Consider the following 23,319-nt stretch of genomic DNA (forward strand, 5'->3'; position numbering starts at 1 on the left):
CTCTCCACACATGTCCTTCTCCCAACCACATGTCTTTCCCTCCTCTTGCTGGACAATGGTGTGGACTTTACCTGGATCAAGCAGCCAGCCAAACCAGTGAGCTGCTGCTACTGTCTTTCAATCAACTTGGAACCTGCCTCCAGGACTTTCATTCCTAGGTTGGTCATTCACATTTAGGCAGTGCACAACAGAGAAGCTGCAGGGATTCTACTTCCCTATCTTTCTGTGCACCCTGTTGGCCTAATTCTCCTGCAATTTCATGTTGGTGTCTCAGGGCAGACACATAAGCCAAAGGGCCCCTCCATGACTACCCCTGGTCTCTGGAAATCCCGATTTCTCAAGGAAAGATATCATGCGGTGCCCTATCTTTTCTCCGCAGGGATCCAGCCCATCGATACAGTTGACTGGCATGGCTTACCAGCCACGTCACCTAAAGGCTGAACCCCTGGCGGTCGATAGTCCATCAGGGAATCTTATATTCTGAACCTGGGTGTAAGGGTTGAAATGAATTGCAAGTTGCAAGCAGTTTGTGATTAGCAATTATTTACATGTTCTTTGAGTGTCTCCTAGTAATATCTTCAAGCTAAGGTCTGATGGTTTGTTAGAGAGATTACACCTTAGTTTAGTTTTCTTTGTTCTACGAAATGGGTAAGGAATTAGAATGTCCACAATTTTTATTGACCGTCTAACAAAGTTGTAGCTCAGTCTAACAACATTTAAATGGCTTGTAGCAATGTATAGCAACTGATAATAGCATTAACAATTTTTAATAAATTCTGGAAGACTCAACTCAGCTTTGGAATGGATTTGTTTGAACGAGTCATATATGACAACAACAACATCCTAATATCCTCCAAGTGATTATAATGGAAAATAGTTGCTACACTGGGGTTCCTTTACTAGCTGTGGGTCACCTCCTGCTGCCCCCATTGGTGAGCAGGTGCACAATAATGCATATATCCGACAGGACGCACCCACACATATACTTGTTAGCACAATTTCCTACATGCTCCCCCCCCCCACCCCTATCCTTTTGTTCAAGCCTGAACCTTTGCAACATAGAGGACACTGTTTGACCAGCTGAGATTCTCCAGCATTTTGTGTTTTTACTTCAACCATGGTGACTACAGATTTTCATGATTTACTTCTTAATACTCCACCTGTGTCCAGCTAAAATACTTTGAACACTGCTCGCAGCACCAATAGTTGTATTTGGAAAGTGTCAGGTTCAGTTGGTTCAGAGAGAGATGAGACTTTGCACAAGTGTTACAATCAAAGGAAACTTTATCAAACACATTGGAGATAAGTAGGGGAGAATGTCAAAAGAAACTTAATTACTCTACTACTAAACAACTATATAGACATTCACATCAAACCCAGGTTGGACTCCGATATCAGTGGCCATCTAACTTCTACAAGGTCTGAGACAAAACTATAACGGTGCAAGCAGGCACATCGGGGAGGATGGACTCCGATACTGGTGGCTGCTTACCCTACCACACTCTTCCGCATGTGTACACACTTCACAGACAGGGACTTTAAAACACATTCCCTGCACCAACAGGGTAGAGGGGATAGGGAGTGGTTCTCTGCAAGCATTGATCTATTGCAGTACTACAGCTCAACGTAAGTCTCATACACACCCTACCCACAACTACTCCAGCTATCTCCACAGTAGCAACCTGGTGTGGAGCAATCCCCGGGGCTTGGAGCACGAGGCAGAGAGGAAGAAATGTGGTGTGCATCGATGTTTTATACCATTCTGAGCTAGGCATCTGGCCAATGATGACCATCAGAGTCATTTAAATTAGCTAATGGTAAGGTGTGCACTAATGGGTGGCCGGAGTCCCACCTTGATTGGCAGGTGATGGGACCTCCAAATAAGTTTCAGTCATGGAGGACAGATGACCACCTGCAATCCACAATGTTCCAGACTGGGAGACCACGAATTCCTCCACAATTTACATATAACAGATGCTGAGACTGAATTTGAGGTGTTGTTCCTCCATTTTGGAGCCTGTTCTCCATATGCAATTATTACCATTTTTCTGTAAAAACACAATGCTGAGAAACTCAGCAGGTCAAACAGTGTCCTTTACCTACCAAAGGTAAAAATACATAACCGACGTTTTAGGCTTAAGCCCTTCATCACCTGTTTTCTGTTGGTCTGTGTTCCACCCCCTACCATTTCTGTAATTCAGGCGCCTGCCTGCTCTTTATGGTGACGTGTAGATGCAGTTCTCGACAGAGCAGTTTCTGGACCGTTGAGGATTCTGGGTAATAATGTGGTCATCAACCTCCGAAACCAAAGCTCCCATGAGCTTTAGGCATAAATATGTGAAATAATTCCTGCACGATCCCTCAGATCTTCACGTGTTTACTAAAATGTGGTTCACAGAACTAGAGCCCGTACAACAGTAAATCCTGTGTTCATAATCACTTCCTTACTCTCTTGTGTTTGTTGCCTTCCTGAGCTGAATTTCACCTGCCTTGTGTCTACCTGTCCATGACGATCCCCATCGCAGTTCAGGACACTTCCTCAGTTTGTCATGTTACTGGCCCTGCCTCCAGGGTGTGTCGTCCTGGAACTTTAGCTGCAGAAAATGTCTTTCTCCCTCTCATTCCACCATCTTCTCTCTTCAGAAGGTTAAGAACGGTGGAAATACAATGGCAATCATTTAAAGATAGCTTGGAGAAATTACAACAAATGTACATCCCAATTTGTAAAAAGAATAAATCAAGGAGGGTAGTGCATCCGTGGCTAATGAGGGAAATCAGGGAGAGTATCAAATCCAAAGAAGCAGCATATAAATTAACCAAAAAATATATTCCTGATTGGGAGAAATGCAGAGTTCTGAAGAGGAGGACAAAAGGATTAATTAAGAAAGGTAAAGGGGATTATAAGAGAAAGTTGGCAGGGAACATAAAAAAGCTTTTATAGATATGTAAAGAGAAAGAGGTTGGTTAAGACAAATGTGGGTCCGTTGCGGACAGAAATGGGTGAGTTAATCATGGGGAACAAGGACATGGCAGACTATCTGAATTACTATTTTAGTTCTGTCTTCACTAAGGAAGACATAACTAATCTTCAGGAAATTGTAAGGGATCGTGGATCTAATGTGAGGAAGGGACTGAAGGAAATAATTGTAAGTCGAGAGGTTGTGTTAGTTAAATTTAAGGGATTAAATGCGGATAAATCCCCAGGGCTGGAAAGAGTGATCAAGAAAGTAGCCCAGGAAATAGTGGATGCATTAGTGATAATTTTTCAAAACTCTAGATACTGGATTGGTTCCTGAGGATTGGAGGGTGGACAATGTAACCCCACTCTTTAAGAAGGGAAGGAGAGAGAAACTGGGAAACTACAGACCAGTTAGCCTGACATCGGTAGTAGGGAAGGTGCTAGAATCAGTTATTAAAGATGGGATTGCAGCACATTTGGAGAGTAGTGGTATCATCGGATGAAGTCAGCATGGTTTTGTGAAGAGAAAATCATGTCTGATATATCTAATAGAGTTTTTTTGAGGATGTAACCAGTAGAGTGCATAAGGCAGAACCAGTGGATGTGGTATATCTGGACTTTAAAAAAGCATTAGACAAGGTTATGCACAGGAGACTAGCGTACAAGCTTAAAGAGCATGGTCTAGAAGGTATGATATTAAGGTGGTTAGAGAATTGGTTGATGGACAGGAAGCAAAGAGTAGGAATAAGTGGGTTATTTTCAGAATGGCAGACAGTGACTTGTGGGGTACCGCAGGGCTCCGTGCTGAGGCCACAGTTATTTACAATATATATCAACAACTTAGACATGGGAATAGAAAGCAGCATTTGAGGCGCTTTCAGTGGACTTGCTGGAAACACATCCCTGCGCTCACACTGGGGAGAGGCCATTCCCCTGTTCCATTTGTGGGGAGGGATTTGCCAGCTCTGAGGTACTGCTGCAACACCAGTATGTCCCCACTAGGGGGAGCCCATTCCCCTGCTCTGTGGGAAGATCTTCCAAACCTCCAAGGACCTGGAGGAGCATGGGTGTGTTCCCCCTGGGGAGAGTCCGTTCACCTGCCATGTGTGTGGGAAGGGGTTCGCCCAGTCCTCCAGCCTCCTGCAACACCAGAACATTCACTCCGGGGAGAGAGGTTTTAAATACTGTGTGTGCGGGAAGGAGTTCACTCGATCCTTGCACCTGCTGAGGCACCAGAGAGTTCCACCGGGGAGAAACCATTCACCTGCTCCCTGTGTGGAAAGGGGTTCACCTGGCAATCTGCCCTGTGGGTACACCAGCGGGATCACACTGGGTAGAAACCATACTCCTTGTGGCATGTGTGGAAAGGGATTTGCCCATTTGACTTCTTGGCAAAGCCACTGGAAAATTAACACTGGGGAGAAACTGTTCATCTGCCCCTTGTGTGCGAAGGAGTTCTCTCAGCCCTCCAGCCTGTGGTTACAGCAGCGACTTCACACTGGGGAGAAACTATTCGACTGCTCCCTGTGCGGGAAGGGGTTCTCTCATCCCTCCAGCCTGTGATTACACCAGTGCATCCACACTGGGGAGAAACCATTCTGCAGAATGGGATTTGCCCATTGACTTCTTTGCAGGACCATTGGAGAATTCACACCAGGGAGAAACCATTCATCGGCTCCCTGTATGGGAAAGGGTTCTCTCAGCCCACCAGCCTTTGGATACACCAGCAGGTTCACAGTGGGTAGAAATCGTTTACCTGCTCCCTGTATGGGAAGGGGTTCTCTCAGCCCACTAGCCTCTGGATACACCAACAGGTTCACACTGGTTAGAAAGCATTCACCTGCTCCCTGTGTGGGAAAGGATTCAATCCAAGCCTTGCAGGAGTACCACAGATTTCCTGTCCAATGTGCAATTCTCTCTGTAATCCGCCCTTGGGTACACCAGCAGGTTCACACAGGAGAGAAACTTCTCTCTCAGAAAGGAATTGGACCACTGCACCTCTCTATAGAGCCACCAGTGTATTTGCACTGGGGAGAGAATGTTCACCTGCTCCCTGTTCAGGAAGAAATTCAATCAGCCCTCTGGTCTGTGTGGACACCAGCGAGTACACACGGGGAGAGAGGTTCAAGATGGATTGTCAGCTTCTTTCCTCACCAGTAAAAGTGTCACACAAGGGTGTGTGTTTAAGTTGAGGAGGGAGGGAGGAAGGTTAACGGAAATGTTTGGGGCAAATATTTTACCCACAGAGCAGTGGGCTCCTGGAATGGGTAGCCAGGTGTAGTTGTTTCTTGACAAACCCATGAATATGGAGGGAGATAGATCATGTGAGGGCAGCAGTTTTAGTTTTACTTGGGCATCCTGTTCAGTACAGACACGTAGGCTGAAAGGTTCAGAGGCCATGGGTTTGTTGTGTTGTTGGGGATTTTCCTTGTAGCCTGAGCTCCTTCCCGTCTCGCTCTCCCCACTATTATTTGGCCTTCTGCCCTTTTTCCATGCTATTCTGAGTGTGGGGTTCCTGCTGTCCGTTGCCTTACGTGCTTGCTGCCCGACCTGCTGAGTTGCTCCAGCATTTTATGCGTCACTGCTGAGGTGAAAGTGGTGGTGACCTCTGACCTGATGCCTGGGTTTTTGTGTCGAGATCATAAACCAGCCAGGAGACATCGATGTCGTTAACTGCTGGACAAGACTTATCTGGGCAAGTTTACTTTGGTGTTTGCAATTGATTAAGCTTGAAGCTACGAACTTGGGGAGGATATGGTGGAAGGGGAGCAGCTGAGAAGCCTCTGTGTTGATGGCGATTTTCCTTGTAGCCTGACTCCTCCCTGTCCCGTTCTTCCACTCTATTATTTGGGCTTCTGTCCTCTTTCCTTTTGGTGTTTGTAATTGATTAAGTTTGAAACTCGACGCTGCAACCTCTGGATTTTCAGATAATGAGGGGGTGCAGATGCTGGGATCTAATTCAGGACACAAATGCTGGAGAAACTCAGAAGGTCACGCAGCATCCATAGGAAGTAAAAGGCAGTCGAAATTTCGGGTCTGAGCCCTTCCATAACTGTTGAAAATGAGACAGACGCCTGAATAAAAAGGTTTTGGAAAGGAGAGCACAGTCTTACTGGTGGGAGGGAAGAAGAGAGAGAACGTGAGAAGTAATGGGGGAGAGGGCTAAGAAGGGTATCTCTGATGGGAGAAGGTAGTGAAGGGGGTGGGGAGCTGGAGGACAGGAAACAGAGGGATAACAGAAAGTGGAGGATGATATTGATGCCACCTGGTTGGAGAGGGTTGGGACGGAATATAAGATGCAATGCACATTAGTGCTGGAGAAACTCAGCAGGACACACAGCGGCCACAGGAAGGGAAAGGCAGTCGGCGTTTCAGATTTGGGCCCATCATCAGGAATGTGGAAAAACAGGCAGTTTCCTGAATGAAAAGGTGTGTGTGGGGGGGGTGGGGGGGTGGTGGGGGCAGGAAAAACCAGCACAGGCTAAGGTTAGTCAGGAAGTTTCCGATGCTTGGTATTCATGGTGAGGTAGCAAACTGATTTGATATTGGCGATACAGAAGAGGCCCGAGAGTGGTGAGGGATGAATACTTCTCAGTCTGGATGCCTGTGACTTGTGGTGTCCCTTGGGATCGGTGCTGGAACCATTGTTGTTTCTCATCTATATCAGTGATCTGGATGAGAATATGGTGAATTGCATCAGGAAGTTTGTAGATGACACAAAGATTGGAAGCGAGCAAGGTTTTCAGAACTTGCAGAGGGATCTGGACCAGCTGGAAAAATGGGCTGGAAAATGGCAGACGGAATTTAATGCAGACAAGCGTGAGGTGTTGCATTTTGGAAGGACAAACCAAGAAAGGACATACACAATAAATGGTAGGGTATCGAGGATTGTGGTAGAACAGAGGGATCTGGGAACGCAGATACATAGTTCCCTGACAGCAGTGTCACAGGTGGATAGAGCTGTAAAGAGAGCTTTGGCACATTGGCCTTCATAAATCTAAGTCCGTAAACTCCCCGTTATCTGGATTGAGCATAGGAGTTGGGATGTTGTGGTAAAGTTGTAGAAGAGATTCATGAGGCCAAATTTGAAATATTGTGTGCAGTTTTGGTCACCTAATTAAAAGCAAGATATCAATAAGATTGAAAGAGCCCAGAGAAGATTTACAAGGATGCTGCCCGGACTTCAGGAACTGAGTTACAGGGAAAGGTTAAACAGATTAAGACTTTTTATTTCCCTGGAGTGTAGAAGGATGGTGGGAGATTTGATAGAGGTATTTAACATTCTGAGAGGTTCAGGGAGAGTAAACATAGACTTTTTCCACTGAGGATAGGTGAGATACAAACCAGAGGTCATGGGTTAAGGGTGAAAGGGGAACAGCTTAGAAGGAACATTATGGGGAATTTCACATAGTGGTGGGAGTGGGAATGAGTTGCCAGCTGAAGTGGTGAATACAGGCTCTATGTTTTTATCAATTTTAAGAGTTTGGACATATACATTGATGGCAGAGGTGTGGAAGGCAATGTACTGGGTGCAGGTGTTGTGAGAAAACGGATTCCATTGGTCTCAAAAGCAAGGACTCTGAACTCCGTCTGGTAGTAAATGATTTTATTTACAAAAGACAAGCGTGGAAAAGTGGTAATGGGAATAAAACACACATGCACAATTTATAGGCGAATGTGGGAAAATTACACTGGGGATGAAAAATGCACCCACTGAACTGGGTACATACAAGCAAGGAAAAACAAATATGATCTCTGCCACCCCTTGACTCAGTGCAGGCACAGCTCTATTCTACGAGGGACACTAACTAAAACACTCCCAGCTCTTTAACAGTGCACATCTCACCAGCAATTTCTCCAGCACCATTCTACAGTACTCAGCCTGGAGTGAAGCAGGGTAGTCTCTTAAAGATGACAAAGAGGGAGAGCTGAGTACACGTACCCTTTATAGTGCTGGAGAGGTCCAGTCAAGGTAATTTACAGGGATCAATGGCTTGGTGTCAGCAAGGTCGTTGATTACAAAGGTATTTAAATTAGCCAATGGCAAGGTGTGAACTAATAGGTGGTGTGAGGCCAAACCTTGCTTGGTAGGTGGTGTGTTTTCTGACCAGGTGCTATCACAAAAGGTGACGAGACAGAAAAATAGTTTGGCACAGATGAGAAGGGCTAAAGGGCCAGTTTCTGTACAGTAATGTTTTATGGTTCTAAAAGGGGGTTGGCAGAAATTGTGTCAATGTTCACATCTTCTGGTTGGAGACTGGATATAAGGTGGTGTCCCTCCAATTTGTGGGTGGTGTCGGTGATTGGGGTCCAGATTGTTGTTCCGACGGGTTTTTCCTTGCAACTAGAGCTCTCTGTGTGTTTGTATAATCCCTAGTCGGTCTGCTGCCCCTGTTCATCGGATTTTTCATCTAAACTGCATCAGATCTCCTGTAGTAAAGTCTTGAATAAAAAGTCGGGGGGAGGAGCACAGGATAATACGTCAGGTGTAATAGGTGAATCCACGTGGAAGGGGAGAAGAGAAAGAAGCTGAGAAGTGATGGGGCGAGGACAGAGGGACCAAAGAAGGTAGAGATCTGACAGGAGACGGGAGGAAAGGGGCTGGGGAGTTGGAGGGAAGGAGATGGAGAAGGAGGAGGGAAGGAGAGAGAACGTTCCGGGACGTCGGTTCCCTTCACTCCCTCTGGATGCTGTGTGAGTTTCTCCGGCGCTTCAGGTTCCAGCGGCTGCAGCTGCTTGTGTTTCTCTGATTGACACCCGCCCGCACGCTGTGGCCCTGCTGCAGCTGTCAATCTGACCATAGGGCAGGACTAACGACCACGGATGGCACTGATTGGCTAGTAGGAGCGATTGTTGGCGACGTCATTTCCTCCTTGCCTATCCGTCGCCATTTTAAAGCGGGGTCAATGCTCTTGGTGCTTCCTTCTCCATCAGGTCCCACTTTGCAGCCGCCAACTTCCAGGTTTGTGTGTTTTTCCCCCGTCCTTCCCCACCACTTCACTCCGTCCTCATTCGGCTCCCGGACGTCACTGGATTCCCGCCGCCGTCTTTGCACCCACACACAGCCATGCCCAAGACTCCAGGTCTGAGGATCAGGAGGAGCACTAGCAGGGCTCCCCAGGGTCCTAAATAATCGGAGCCATATGATGTTTGTCATGTTCTGAATCTGGAATAACGTCACACATGCATCACCTGTCAAATTTAATGCAACGTAAAATCCTCCATACTTTGCCAAAATACAGCCTGTTGCTGTCTCACACTTTAAAGGTGGTCAGTCCGTGACTGTTCTTAATACTGTTAGAATCTGGAATCCTTTAATGGTCCGGTTTGCGAATGCTGACATGGTGTAGGTTATTTGACCTATGGGTTTGCAGACGCTATGATTGTAGAAAAAGCACACAGAAATTTTATAGGAACTCAGCCTGTCTTTCAGCATCCAGAGGAGGTAAAGCTGTATTACTGTTAGGGAAAAGGGAAGAGAGAGAGAAAGAGAGAGAGGCAGATTTGGGGGGAGAAGGGTGTTTGGGGGGAGGGGGTGGTGGTGTTTAACAAAAATCAGAGAAGTTGGTGTTAATGCCATCTGGTTACTTGTGCGATCAGCTCAGAAAGTTACTCCATACCAAGGGAACAACGCGATTTCCCATTTTTCTCCAAGTGAAATTTTCTAATGAAATGTTATGGAGATGAACCATTTCCCTCTTTTTCAATCTAAATTCTGACATCAAATTTTCCTCTGCCTGTGGGATTGGTGTCACCCTCATGTTTTAGATTCTGGTATATCATAAATTCTACTTCATTCTTTATGGTTCCTAATGATTCCTTTTTTACGTACTGATTAAATCTCCATCAGATATTCTTCCTCACTTCATCTCTTAAACTGACACAGAGGCCATTTTGTCCCTATTTTCCCTGTTTCTACTGGGGATCCACAATCCCTTCCTTTACCCAATAAGAACAATAAACATAAATTAAAGAACATAAAACAAAATTTTAATCTTAGTCTCTCATTTCTGTGTCCTCTGCAAGGTGCTGTTCGTGTCGTCCTCTCCTTCCTTCTCCTCCTCTTGCTCCCTGGTTGATGGGACTCTTCAGCAGTGGTTGAGATGAATCTTGATCTCAGTGGGTGTTGACAAGATCACCTGAAATTGTCAGGTTTGCCTGAGTTGTTCTCACTGCCTCTTAAACGTCTTCACGTACACCCAATATCTGAGGTTCATTAGGGATCCTTGTGGTTCCTGCACTTGGAAATAAACAAATCTGAGAGCCAATTAATCCTTTCAAGTATCTTCCTAGTTTTTCTTCCATTCTAAGCTTACCTCGTTGCTGCTGGGCTTAGTCATTGGCCAGAGGGAGAGCATTTAGTTCAGCATGTATACCCAGTGTGGAAGCAATAATTAAGAACCTTTCCAACAGTTATAACCCCACATTTGATAAGAACTCAGAACAATTATTAAAATATTCTTTCACATTTTTTTTAACTTCCTTACAATAAAGAAGTTGACGTTAACCAAGTACGGGCAGATTACGGGGACTATGCCTTTAAGGAACACCGGACAGGTACGTTGCACAACTTTAACATCACTTTTCAATATCTCTAAAGATGTGCTGCAGGCTACGAATGGCAAGAATGTCGACAGCTTGTAGATCCGGGTTGGAGAATTCTGGGAAGACGGGAAGCAGCAGCAGTGATCAGGGCAGTCGAAGGAGTTCTACCCGAATCTGCCAGCTGTTGATGTTACTGGGAAAGTGAGAGGAGAATGATCAGTATGGCGATGGAGAGCCACTTGGATGCTGCCAGAGCGTAGCAGTGGTGACTCCTTGGAGGTAACCATAACGACTGGTGTGCGTATAAGGAATCTGAGTGGCAGGGATAATCTTCAATTCAATCGATCTTGTTTGAGATGCTGGCTAACTCCCTCTGCCCACCTTCTCATCCTTTGCAGTCAACGTCTCTTAAATTTAAATTTTAAATTTAGACATGCAGCACAGTAACAGGGCTTTTTGGCCCACGAGCCCATGCCACCCAATTTACACCCAGTTGATCTCCAGCCCCTAGTATATTTTGAACAGTAGGAGGAAACTGGAGCACCTGAAGAAAACCCACGCAGACATGGAGAAAGTATAAGCTCCTTACAGACGGCACTGGATTCAAACCCTGGTCCTGATCAATTGCGCTGTAACATGGTTGCACTACCCATGCTGCAGGAACCGTTCTGAAATCTCCACCTTAAGAGGTCGCGGAGTGGCCTTACTCTCCCAAGATAACTTTCTCAGGACAGGTGCAAGAAAGGCCAGATATGCAAATGAGCAAACAAGACGTCTGGGGTTACTGGATTGTGGAAGAAAAAATCATTTAACTCTGGTAATAGTGAACAACCAGCTGAACTCTCAGCATTGGAGACACACGCAAACTGTGTGAAGGGCAAGTAGCCAATATCTACACCAATTCTGTGTACGGTTGGGAGGTGGTTCATAACTGGGGTAAGGTTCGGATCGGGGAGGTTACCTCACTGAAGGAGGTAACCCTGTTTGAAATGAGCATGAAATTTTAAAATAATGCTTGTGGCCATGAAATTATCACCTAAGTTGGCAGTGATAAAACGTGCAGCGCACACGAGGGTCTGATCCAGTGTCCACTATTAGTAACCACGCTGACAAGGCTGCAAAAACAGCAGCTGAGAATGTTCACTGCTGGCAGGAGCTCTGGCCTCAGGTAAATCAAGCAGCATTGTTAGAAGTAAAAGAGATATCTGTAGGATTTGATTGAAGGACAACTGGTCACAACAATTAGTGAGAAACAAGATTGGGAAAGCAAAGGGGGCACCTTGGACAAACCAGTAGGCCTGTGAAAATAAATTACGACAGGACAAATTGTGGTGTCGAGCTCGTTTTTTTTTTTTTTTTTTTAAATTTTTTTATTTTTCACACCATAAATCACATTAGCCATGATATACACTATTTCTTTTCACACATATACAGTGACTTTTTCTCCCCCCCCCCCTTTCCTCCCAAACCACCCCCCCACCCCCCCCTCTCATCCATTTTAGGTATACAATCTAGGTTGCATTAATCCAGTCAGACAATGTTGTCATTCAACAAAATTACACCAGAAATTCTACTGAGTCCATTCTTTTCTTTCCTTCTCCTTCCATCAACTTAGGTAATGTTTGTCCCCGGTAGGTTTTCGCTATTGTATTTAATGTAAGGCTCCTATACTTGTTCGAATATTTCAATATTATTTCTTAACCAATATGTTATTTTTTTCTAATGGAATACATTTATTCATTTAAATTTGGTAGTTTCTTCCTTTTAATTTGGTTATGTATTCCATTAATATTTAAAGACATATAGTTCAGCGTAGCCCTTTTATATTTTGTTTATCTTCTCTTTCCGTTTTTCCATCATTACCTTTCCTCCTTTTCCATTTCTGTTTTCTTATTTTCAACTCTTCATAAGACAACATTCCTACAACATCCAACATTTTCCTTATTCTCCTATTTCTATCTTATTTATCCCCAATCTCCCCTTCACCTCCTGAGTTGTCCTTTATCCCTTGTCGGACAACCACATCTCCCCTCTCCATTTGGATTTGCGAATCCACTCGCAAGCGTCAACTGATTGTGCAGTGACCGCTATTTCCCCCCACCCCGCCTCCCCCAGAAAAGATTTCACTTTTCATATGTCACAAAGGTCCCTCTTTTAATTCCCTCCTTATTCTCTCTATTCCATTACCTTCCCTTATTAATTCTTGTCTATACTATCTATATTTTCCTCTAAGTACAGATACATTCATGTATGCTCATTGTCTCTATTCACTCTTATACCTCTTTACCTGCATACATATCAATCGTGATCATTTTTACTCTCATTACCCGTCTTCATCCCTCAGTCTATTTTTGTCTTTACCCACATACATATCAGTCGTGATCATTTTAACTCTCATTACCCGTCTTCCTCCCTCAGTCTATTTTTGTAATTGTTCTGCAAATTTTCGTGCTTCTTCTGGATCCGAGAATAGTCTGTTTTGCTGTCCTGGAATAAATATTTTCAATACCGCTGGATGCTTTAGTATAAATTTATACCCTTTCTTCCATAAAATCGCCTTTGCTGTATTGAACTCTTTTCTCTTCTTTAGGAGTTCAAAACTTATATCTGGATAAATGAAGATTTTTTGCCCTTTATACTCCAGTGGTTTGTTGCCCTCTCTTACTTTTTCCATTGTCTTCTCCAGTACCTTTTCTCTTGTAGTATATCTTAGGAATTTTACTACAATAGATCTTGGTTTTTGTTGTGGTTGTGGTTTAGAGGCCAATACTCTATGTGCCCTTTCTATTTCCATTTCATGCTGTAGTTCTGGACATCCTAGGGTCTTAGGGATCCACTCTTTTATAAACTCCCTCATATTCTTGCCTTCTTCATCTTCCTTAAGGCCCACTATCTTTATGTTATTTCTTCTGTTATGGTTTTCCATTGTATCTATTTTTTGAGCTAGTAGTTCTTGTGTCTCTTTAGTTTTTTTATTAGATTTCTCCAATTTCTTTTTTAAGTCTTCTACCTCCATTTCTGCTGCTACTGCCCGCTCTTCCATCTTGTCCATTTTTTTTCCCATTTCTGTTAAGGTCATCTCCATTTTAATTATTTTCTCCTCTGTGTTGTTTATTCTTTTTCTTAAATCCTTAAATTCCTGTGTTTGCCATTCTTTAAATGATTCCATGTATCCTCTAATAAGAGCAAGTATATCCTTTACCTTGCCTCTCTTTTCTTCTTCTATTTCACCATACTCTTCCTCTTCTTCTTCCTCTGGGTTGACCATCTGTTGTTTCTTTGGTGCCCTTTCCTCCTCTTCTATCTTGTTTCTATTGTCTTCTGTGGTCTCTTCTTGCTGCAGGTGTTCTGCAGCTGTCGTTGCCGGCTGTGGAGATCGACTCCCCAGCTGGTCCCCCCTCCCGTCGGTGTGTTTTTTTTCATTCGCATCGCGCATGCGCGAAGTTTCGCGCATGCGCGGTTGCGCACTTTTGTTCGGCTCAGCGAGCCATTTTTGTAGTCCATTATTTACCGACCTGAGGGAGCGGGTTTCTCTCTCCGCAGCGGGCCTCTTCGGACAGGTAAGGCCTTCACCTTTTTCCTCCTTTGTCTTCTCTTCCTCTCTTCTTACCGTTGCTTTCGACTTTTCTTTTTTTGTCGCCATCTTCTTTCCACCTTTATACTCACTTTTCTGTAACTTTTATTTCTGTGCCTTTGTGTTTTCTCTTGTTTTTCCCTACTTTTCTGGAGAGGGCTGGAGTTCACCGTCCGGCCACTACTCCATCACGTGACTCCTCCTGTCGAGCTCGTTAATACAGGAAATTTGCAGAGTAGTTTGTGGAGTGAAATACTCTGCAGGGACGGAGAGAAGTGATGAATAAAATTTGTAAGCATTGGGTTTTACCAAAATTACAAAATACAATTTTGAGATGCCAAATTTGACCCAAAACCAAGGAATTCTTTCTTTCCCACCAAACTGCTTTTTCCTGCACTTTTAGATTTAATTAACATCTTTTGTCTGTAGGTCTATACTTCTTCCCTGCCTTTTCTTTCCTTCTCCCCAGCTGTTTAATTCAGGTGCCTGCCTGCTTTTTATCATACCATGAGGAAATTATGTAACACTACTCTGCCCACCAGCCAATCTGTGTCATTAACCCTGCCCTGTGAGCAGATTGACTGTTGGTGTTTAGGTGATTGAGATTGGTTAGAAGCTGGCGATCCTTTAGACGTCACAGATGAAGGTTGACGGAGAATGAAGTTTACATGCGCATTATTGAGGCTCAGATCAGTTTCTGGACCGTTGAGGATTCTGGGTAATAATGTGGTCATTGACCTGAGAAACAAAAGCTGCCATGAGCCTTTTGTATAAAAATCTGAAATAATTCCTGCTCCCTCTCTCAAATTGTCATATGTTTACTAAAATGTGGTTTGCAAAACTAGACTCCATATGAAGGTAAATCCTGGGTTCATAACAAGTTCCTCTTCTCCATTAAAACATATCACACTTGCTTCTCTGTGCTAAATTTCACCCTCCATGTGTCTACCTCTTCGTAGTGATCCTCCCGCACAGTTCAGGACACTTCCTTGGTTTGTCGTGTTACTGGCCATGCCTCCAAGGTGTGTCGTCCTGGAACATTGGCTGCAGAGAATGTCTTGCTCCCTCTCACTCCATCATCTTCTCTTCACAGGGTTAAGAAAGCGATGAGTTTCCAGGCAGGAAGCTACAGACAAGCCATGTTGTGGTCTGACACTCTGACTGGATACCTTGGGACTTTAGTATCAGCCAGTTTTATCGGTGGATTAGGAGAGCGGAGATCACCACACGGAGAAACCCTACAACCGCTGAGTGCGTGAACCGGACTTCAGCCAATAGGCTGAAATGGAGGGTCAGGTGACCAATGAATACACAGATAAAACACTCGAAAGTGAAGCGTGTGGTGAGGCAGGGCTTTCTTTGGACTTGCTGAAAACACATCCCTGGGCTCCCACTGGGGAGAGACTGTTCCCCTGTTCCGTATGTGAGGAGGGATTCACCAGCTCTGAGGCACTGCTGCAACACCAATGTGTCCCCACTAGAGGGAGCCCATTCCCCTGCTCTGACTCTGAGAAGAGCTTCCAAACCTCCAAGGACCTGGAGGAGCACGGGTGTGTTCCCCCTGGGGAGAGTCCGTTCACCTGCCGTGTGTTTGGGAAGGGCTTCGCCCAGTCCTCCAGCCTCCTGCAACACCAGAATATGCACTCCAGGGAGAGAGCCTTTAAATGCAGTGTGTGCGGGAAGGGGTTTTCTCGATCCTCACACCTGCTACAACACCAGACAATTCACACTGGGGAGAGACCGTTCACCTGCTCTCAGTGTGGGAAGGGGTTCTCTCAGTCCTCCACTCTGCTGGGGCACCAGAGAGTTCACACCGGGGAGAAACCGTTCACCTGTTCCCAGTGCGGGAAACGGTTCTCTCAGTCCTCTACCCTGAGGGCACACCAGCGGGCTCACACTGGGGAGAAACCGTTCACCTGCTCCCTGTGCAAGAAGGGGTTCTCTCGGCAATCCGGCCTACGGGTACATCTGCGGGTCCACACTGGGGAGAAACCATTCTCCTGCAGCAAGTGTGGAAAGGGATTCGCCCATTTCTCTTCTCTGAAGAGCCACCGGAGAATTCACACCGGGGAGAGACCGTTCAATTGCTCCCTGTGCGGGAAGGGGTTCACTCGGCCCTCCACCCTGCTGAGGCACCAGATAGTTCACACCGGGGAGAAACCATTCAACTGCTCCCTTTGTGGGAAGGAGTACTCTCAGTCCGTTGACCTGCGGGCACATCAGCGAGTTCATACTGGGGAGAAACCGTTCACATGCTCCCTGTGTGGGAAGGGTTATTCTCAGCGCTCCAGCCTGAGGGCACATCAGCGAGCTCACAATGGGGATAGACCATTCACCTGCTCCCTGTGTGGACAGGGTTTCTCTCAGCGCTCTGGCCTGCAAGCACACGAGCGAGTTCACAGTGGGGTGAGACCATTCACCTGCTCTCTGTGTGGGAAGGGGTTCTCCCAGTCTTCTGCCCTGCTGGACCACAAGAGAATTCACACCGGGGAGAAACCGTTCACTTGCAATGAGTGTGGAAAGGAATTTACCCATTCCTCCTCTCTGTGCCGCCACCGGAGAATTCACACTGGGGAGAAACCATTCACTTGCTCCGTGTGTGGGGTGGGTTTCACCCAGTCCTCCTACCTTCTGATGCACCAGAGGGTTCACACTGGGGAGAAACCATTCATCTGCTCTTTGTGCGGGAAGGGGTTCTCTCGGCAACCCGATCTGCGGGCACATCAGCGAGTTCACACTGGGGAGAAACCATTCACATGCTCCCTGTGTGGGAAGGGTTATTCTCAGCGCTCCAACCTAAGGGCACACCAGCGAGCTCACAATGGGGATAGACCATTCACCTGCTCCCTGTGTGGAAAGGGTTATTCTCGGCGCTCTGGCCTGCAAGCACATGAGCGAGCACACAATGGGGATAGACCATTCACCTGTTCCCTGTGTGGAAAGGGTTATTCTCGGCGCTCTGGACTGCTGGGCCACAAGAGAATTCACACCGGGGAGAAACCGTTCTCTTGCAACGAGTGTGGAAAGGAATTTGCCCTTTCCTCCTCTCTGTGCCGCCACCGGAGAATTCACACTGGGGAGAAACCATTCACTTGCCCCGTGTGTGGGGTGGGTTTCACCCAGTCCTCTTATCTTCTGATTCACCAGGGAGTTCACACCGGTGAGAAACCGTTTACCTGCTCCCTGTGCAACAAGGGGTTCTCACGGCCCTCCAGCCTGTATATACACCAGTCGGTTCACAATGGGGAGAAACCATTCACCTGCTCTCTGTGTGGGAAGGGGTTCTCTCTCTCCTCTGCCCTGCTGAGGCACCAGAGAGTTCACACTGGTGAGAAACCGTTTACCTGCTCCCTGTGCAACAAGAGATTCTCTCGGCAATCCAACCTGCAGGTACACCAGCGGGTTCACACTAGGGAGAAACCATTCACCTGCTCTCTCTGTGGGAAGGGGTTCTCTCTCTCCTCTGCGCTGCTGAGGCACCAGAGAGTTCACACTGGGGAGAAACCATTCTCTTGCAGCAAGGGCAGCAAGGGATCTGCCCAGTCCTCCTCTCTGCAGGGCCACCCATGAATTCACACTGGGGAGAAACCATTCACCTGCTCAGTGTTCAGGAAGGAGTTCACTCAGCTCTCCGATCTGTAGGGACACCAGTGATTTCCCAGAGAGAGAGCATGAGAGCGTTCATCATGGGCAGTCAGCATCTTTTCTCTTTGAGGAGGAAGATTAATAGAGATGTTTGGGATAAATGGTTTACTCAGAGAGTAGTGGGCACCTGGAACGGACTACCAGTTGTAGTTGGTTCTTGACAGACCCATGAATATGGAGGGAGGTAGATCATGTGGAGCAGTTAAGTTTAACTTGGGTAACCTGTTCAGTACAGACACGTGGGCCGAAGGGTCGCTGTTTCAGAGGCCACAGGTTTAAGGATTGTTCTGTTGTTGTGGATTTTCCTTGTAGCGTCAGCTCCTCCCCATCTCATTCTCCCCACTATTATTTGGGCTTCTTCCCACTTTCCCTGCTGTTCTGAGTGTGGGGTTCCTGCTGTCTGTTGCCTTCCATGGATGCTGCCTGACCTGCTGAGTTGCTCCAGCATTTTGTGCCACGCTGCTGAGGTGAACGTGGTGGTGACCTCTGACCCTGTGCCTATGTGGCTGGGTTTTTGTGATGAGATCATAAACCAGTCAGGAGAGTCAATGTCGTTAACTGCTGGACAAGACTTAGCTATGCAAGTTCTATTTGATGTTTGCAATTGAGCAACGTTGAAGCTCGACGCTGCAATCTTGGGATTTTCAGATGATGACGATGTGCAGATGCTGGGATCTAATGCAGGACACAAGTGCTGGAGAAACACAAGGTCACCCAGTATTCATAGAAAGTAAAAGGCAGTCAACATTTTGGGCCTGAGCCCTTCCCCAGGAGTGCCAAAAATGAGGCAGATGCCCACATTAAAAGGTATGGGGAAGGGGGAGGAGCACAGGCTTACACGTGGATACTGGTGGGAGGGTCTAAGGATGAGGTGCAATGCCCATTAGTGTTGGTGAAACTCAGCAGGACTCCCAGCAGTGAGAGAAGGTGAAAGGGCGTCTGCGTTTTGGACTTGGTCAAGAATGTGGGGGAAAAAAAAACAGTGGCCTGAAAAAAAAATAATAGGGGCAGGGGGGAGCAGCACAGGGTAACTGGTAAGAGGTCCTAGGTTTTCCCTGGTGAGTCACATTGTAGGTAACCGCTTCTTTCCACCTTCTCTTATAGATGCAGGCTTTAAGGAATGGTATAGATCAGGTATTAAAAGTTGCAAAAATGTATTTATTCGAAAGAATGTTGCTTCTTTTGAACAATTGTCAGTTAAATTTAGCACGTTGATAGCAAGACAAGGGGTCTTGATGTAATGGCATATTTAAGTTTGGGTAAAAAAAATTAGATACAACATCAAAGACAAAAAGTTCCAGTGTGAAAAGAATTGGGGTTCATTCATAGAATATTATCCTTATTGGCACTTCGGCTTTGTCTGGCTTCTGGAGGTAGTGATCAGATCCAATTTCGTTGTTCTTTCTCTTCTCTTTGTTTGCTTTTCAAAGTAACCTTGATTAGTATCAGTTCAGTTTTTTTTAAATAAGCTGATTAATTAGGGTTTTTATATGATGATCCTAGACCATGACATTATTTGATATTATACCAAGTTATGAGCAGAATGCCTATAATGCAATTCATGTGATTTTCTTTTTTAATTTTAACAATATTGATCAATTAATAACAGAAATTGTTAATTAGTGCATTTTTACCAGTTATATGTATATTATGATATTTTCTTTGTTAAATTAATGCAACATGTGTATGGGATTATTATATTGAACTCAAGAAAAATATTTTAAAAAGAAAGGTCATAGGTGGATGCAGGTGGGAGGGGAGAAGAGAAAAAAAGCTGAGAAGTGACAGGGGAGGGGGTTTCACTATGACAGGAGAAGGCAGGGAAGGTGGTGGGGACTTGGAGGAAAACAGTCAGAGAGATGAGGGAAAGAGAGACTCTGAAAGGGGGCTAACAGAAATTGTAAGTCAATGTTCATGCCATCTGGTTGGAGATGGAATATAAGTTTTTGGTGGTGTCCAGATGGGGGTTTTCCTTGCAGCTCCAGTTCTCCATGTGTTTGTACAATCCCCAGACGTCCTGCTGCACCTGTTCATCGGATTTTTTATCTAAATTGCCTCAGATCTCCTGGGTCAGGGGGTGTGGCAAGATGGCGTAGAGGGCAGACGTGTGGTCCTAATCCTCCCCAGCCAGTTTTTTTAAACACCTGTTTTTAAACTTTAATCTAAGTATATAAACGTTTTATTTCTGCTTCAAAGTACATTAGTTGTCTATAATGGCGGCTAATATTAAAAAACCTAAGACTCAACTACAGAAAAAACTACTTTTTATAAGTGCTGAAGAACTGAGGCCGATCTGTCCAGTTGGAACCACGGAGTTGCCATCGGGAACTTCCAAGCCACAGAGAACTCCAGCTAGGCTAAGTATTATACTGGCACCGGTCTTGTCCCCACAAGATGGCACCGGCTTCTTGACAAAATCGACCAACGTTGACCTGTGCATTCGCGATGTCGAGCATGTGGATGACCCGACTGAACAAATAGCCATTGGGCCTGTGCTGCCATCGGGGGAGTTGGGGACTGTCCCTGCCGGGCATGTGCGGCGCTTCCAGGGTCTGCGATTTATTGGAGCGTGTGTGGTTTGCGGGGGAGCCCGAGCGGCAGTGCCCTGATGTGGTTGGGGTGCCGTCGTCGGGTGTCCAGACCCGCAGCCGAATGGGAAAAGCCCTGACAATGCTGAAACAAGAAGACTTGCTTTTCATGGCCAATTCACAAGAACAATTGGAGGAGGAGCTTGTAGAAGGTGGGTCTCAAGATGTGGCACTGGAATCCGGACTGAACTCTATTTTTACTGTGCTGGAAGGGATTGCTCACCATATGGATACTATATCTCATCAAATGCAGTCTACAATGTTTAATGTCTCTGAAGATATATCTACAGTTAAGAGAGATGTTAATAAATGCCTTACTTCAGCAGATGTACAAGAAAATTTTAAAAAGCTTGAGTCAGTTTTCTCTCAATGTAAAGAGCAAGTTGTATGTAATAAAGATAAAATAGAGAAAGTGGAAGATTCGTTCGTGGATTGGGGAATTCAGAAGAGAGATTTATTTTTAAAAATTGATTCATTGGAAAATCAAAGTCGGAGAAATAATGTAAAAATTGTGGACCTTCCAGTAGATATTGAAGGTGCAGATCCAATAAAAAAAATTAGGAATTAAATCCCTGAGATGTTGGGTCAAGAGTTCTTTCCAGGTGGTTTAGTATTGGAAAGGGCACATAGAGCGTTAAGGAGGAAACCGTTACTGGGACAACCATCACGAGCAGTTTTAATTCGGTGCCTGAATTATCAGGATAGAGAAATGATTCTGCGATTGGCGGTACAGAAGGGAAGACAAAGTCAATCTCCAATGATGAGTCAGAATAATAAATTTTCTATGCTGATTTGAGTCAAGAAATTATTAGACGTCGACGGGAATTTAATTCGGCTAAACGTGTTGTGGCGGAAAGGATATAAATTTGCTTTTCGATACACTGCTGTGTTGAAGGTTTTTTTATGGCAATTATCAATCTCCACTTTTTGAGAATGATCAAGATTGATTGGTTTTTGCTAATTCGTTACCGGATTTACGTGGTCAGGGAAGAGTCTCACCGTCGTCACCTAAAAGAAGGGCCAATGGAAATGGACAGAATGGGAAAGATGGGAAGAAGGAGGCTTTGACACACAGTCTTATTGATGTTGAAGATTTGAACCAATCTCTGGGACTGGAGTCACTGGGCTGAATATTTCTATGATATTGTATTACATTACTATATATATTGTATTTCTGGCTGGGGGGGAGGTGGATGGCACTGATATCTTAGACATTCATCTGCCATCGGTGGGGTTTACCACACCCAGTTTTTTTTAGGGAATTACTACCCTTGGGTGGTTCTTTTTTTGGGGGAATTAATTGTATTCCTTTTTATTTAAACTTTTTATATCATATTAGGGGAGGGAGAGTGGATTTTGTTCACTAGTAGGTGAGTGATTTTTTTTGTATTAAGTGATTATATTAGTTTATTAAAATGTTTAATTTGAAATTTGCAACTTTTAATGTTCAGGGATTAAATAATCCAATTAAGTGAAAGCGAGTTTTAGCTTATATTAAGAAAATGAAAATTGATATTGCTTTTTTTTACAAGAAACACATTTGACTGAAAAAGAACATTTGAAATTGAAAAGAGATTGGGTTGGTCATGTTTTTTTTTCTTCATTTATCTTTTGAGTTACAGACTGTAGAGGGGAATGCTGAGAGGGTTTTAAAAGTGGACTGTAAAATCTTTAATGAACTTTGGACTTTACTTAATATCTATGCACCTAACGTAGATGATTGTTTTATTTCAGAAGCTTTTTTGTTATTAAGTCAAGCTAATGAAAATATTCTAGTTTGGGGGGGGGGGGGTTTCAGTTGTGTTTTGGATCCTTTGATGGATAAATCCCCAAAATGTATTAGAAAATCAAAGATGGCGATACAAACTGGGGCTTTAATGAAAGATTTAAATGAGAAGGATTAATCCTACAGAGAAAGATTTCTCTTTTTATTCTTCCTGACATGATTCCTTTTATAGAATATATTTTTTTTATATCGGCAAATTTACAAGGAAAGGTATTGCAGGCAGAGTAGAGTTATATCAGATCATTCTTTATTATTTTTTTCTTATGAAAGTTCGGAGGTAGTACGTTCATCTTATAGATGGAGGTTTAATGCAATGTTGTTGAAAAAACCTGAGTTTGTTGCTTTTGTTAAGGAACAGATTTAATTTTTCTTAATTGAAAATGCTAATTCAGTTAAAAGTAGTTTTATATTATGGGATGCGTTAAAAGCTTATCTAAGAGGACAAATAATTAGTTATACTACTGAAGTTAAAGGGGATATGGTTGAAAGTCTTAAATTAGAAAAGCAGATTGATGAACTGGAGAAGGAATTTCAGAAAAGACTGACAGAAGATCAGAAAATAGCTTTGACTAAATTGAAACTGCGATATAATATGTTACAGACTTATCAATTTGAATGTTTACTTAATCGATCTAAGCAACGATATTATGAATGGGGTGAGAAGGCGCACAAAGTACTTGCATGGCAGTTAAAGAAGAAAAACACCTTAAGGTTTATTAATGCTGTTAAAATGAATTCAATAGTTACCTATAAACCTCAGGAAATCAATGACCAGTTTTATTCTTTTTATAAAAAATTATATACTTCTGAGGTGAGATGGGACAATGGATCTATTGATTCTTTTTTATCTACATTAACGTTATCCGCATTAGAAGAAGAGGATATTATAGATTTGGAAGCTCTGTTTACAGATTTAGAAATTAAGACTGCTATGCTGGAAATGCCTAATGGTAAGTCACCAGGTGATGACCTGTTTTTCGGTGGAATTTTATAAAGTTTTTTCTGAAGACTTATCTTCGGTGTTTGGGGAGGTATTACAACAAGTGACTGAACATTGAGTTACCAGAATCTTGTTCTACTGCTTCAATTACTGTAATTGCAAAGAAGGATAGAGATCCATTAAAGGTGTCTTCATATAGACCTATTTCTTTATTGAATGTGGACTATAAAATAATAGCTAAAATGTTAGCAAATCGGCTTGTTAAATATTTACCTAAATTGA

The 23,319-nt window shown here is 44.3% G+C and overlaps 1 protein-coding gene across 1 annotated transcript; it reads left to right on the plus strand.

The window, feature by feature from the left end:
* The first annotated feature begins 8,816 nt into the window (after positions 1–8,816).
* Positions 8,817–21,788, plus strand: LOC138764773 (zinc finger protein 850-like). Its single transcript, XM_069941043.1, has 2 exons — positions 8,817–8,921; positions 15,172–21,788. The coding sequence occupies exon 2, from the start codon at positions 15,363–15,365 to the stop codon at positions 17,646–17,648; it is 2,286 nt and encodes a 761-aa protein (XP_069797144.1). The 5' UTR covers positions 8,817–8,921; positions 15,172–15,362; the 3' UTR covers positions 17,649–21,788.
* Positions 21,789–23,319: the final 1,531 nt, after the last annotated feature.

Source organism: Narcine bancroftii, chromosome 5 (assembly GCF_036971445.1).
Source record: "Narcine bancroftii isolate sNarBan1 chromosome 5, sNarBan1.hap1, whole genome shotgun sequence".
Taxonomy (NCBI): domain Eukaryota; kingdom Metazoa; phylum Chordata; class Chondrichthyes; order Torpediniformes; family Narcinidae; genus Narcine; species Narcine bancroftii.

Bases quoted from the DNA above. Each gene is read 5' to 3' on its own strand.
- LOC138764773 (XM_069941043.1), top strand. From the start codon at position 15,363: ATGGAGGGTCAGGTGACCAATGAATACACAGATAAAACACTCGAAAGT.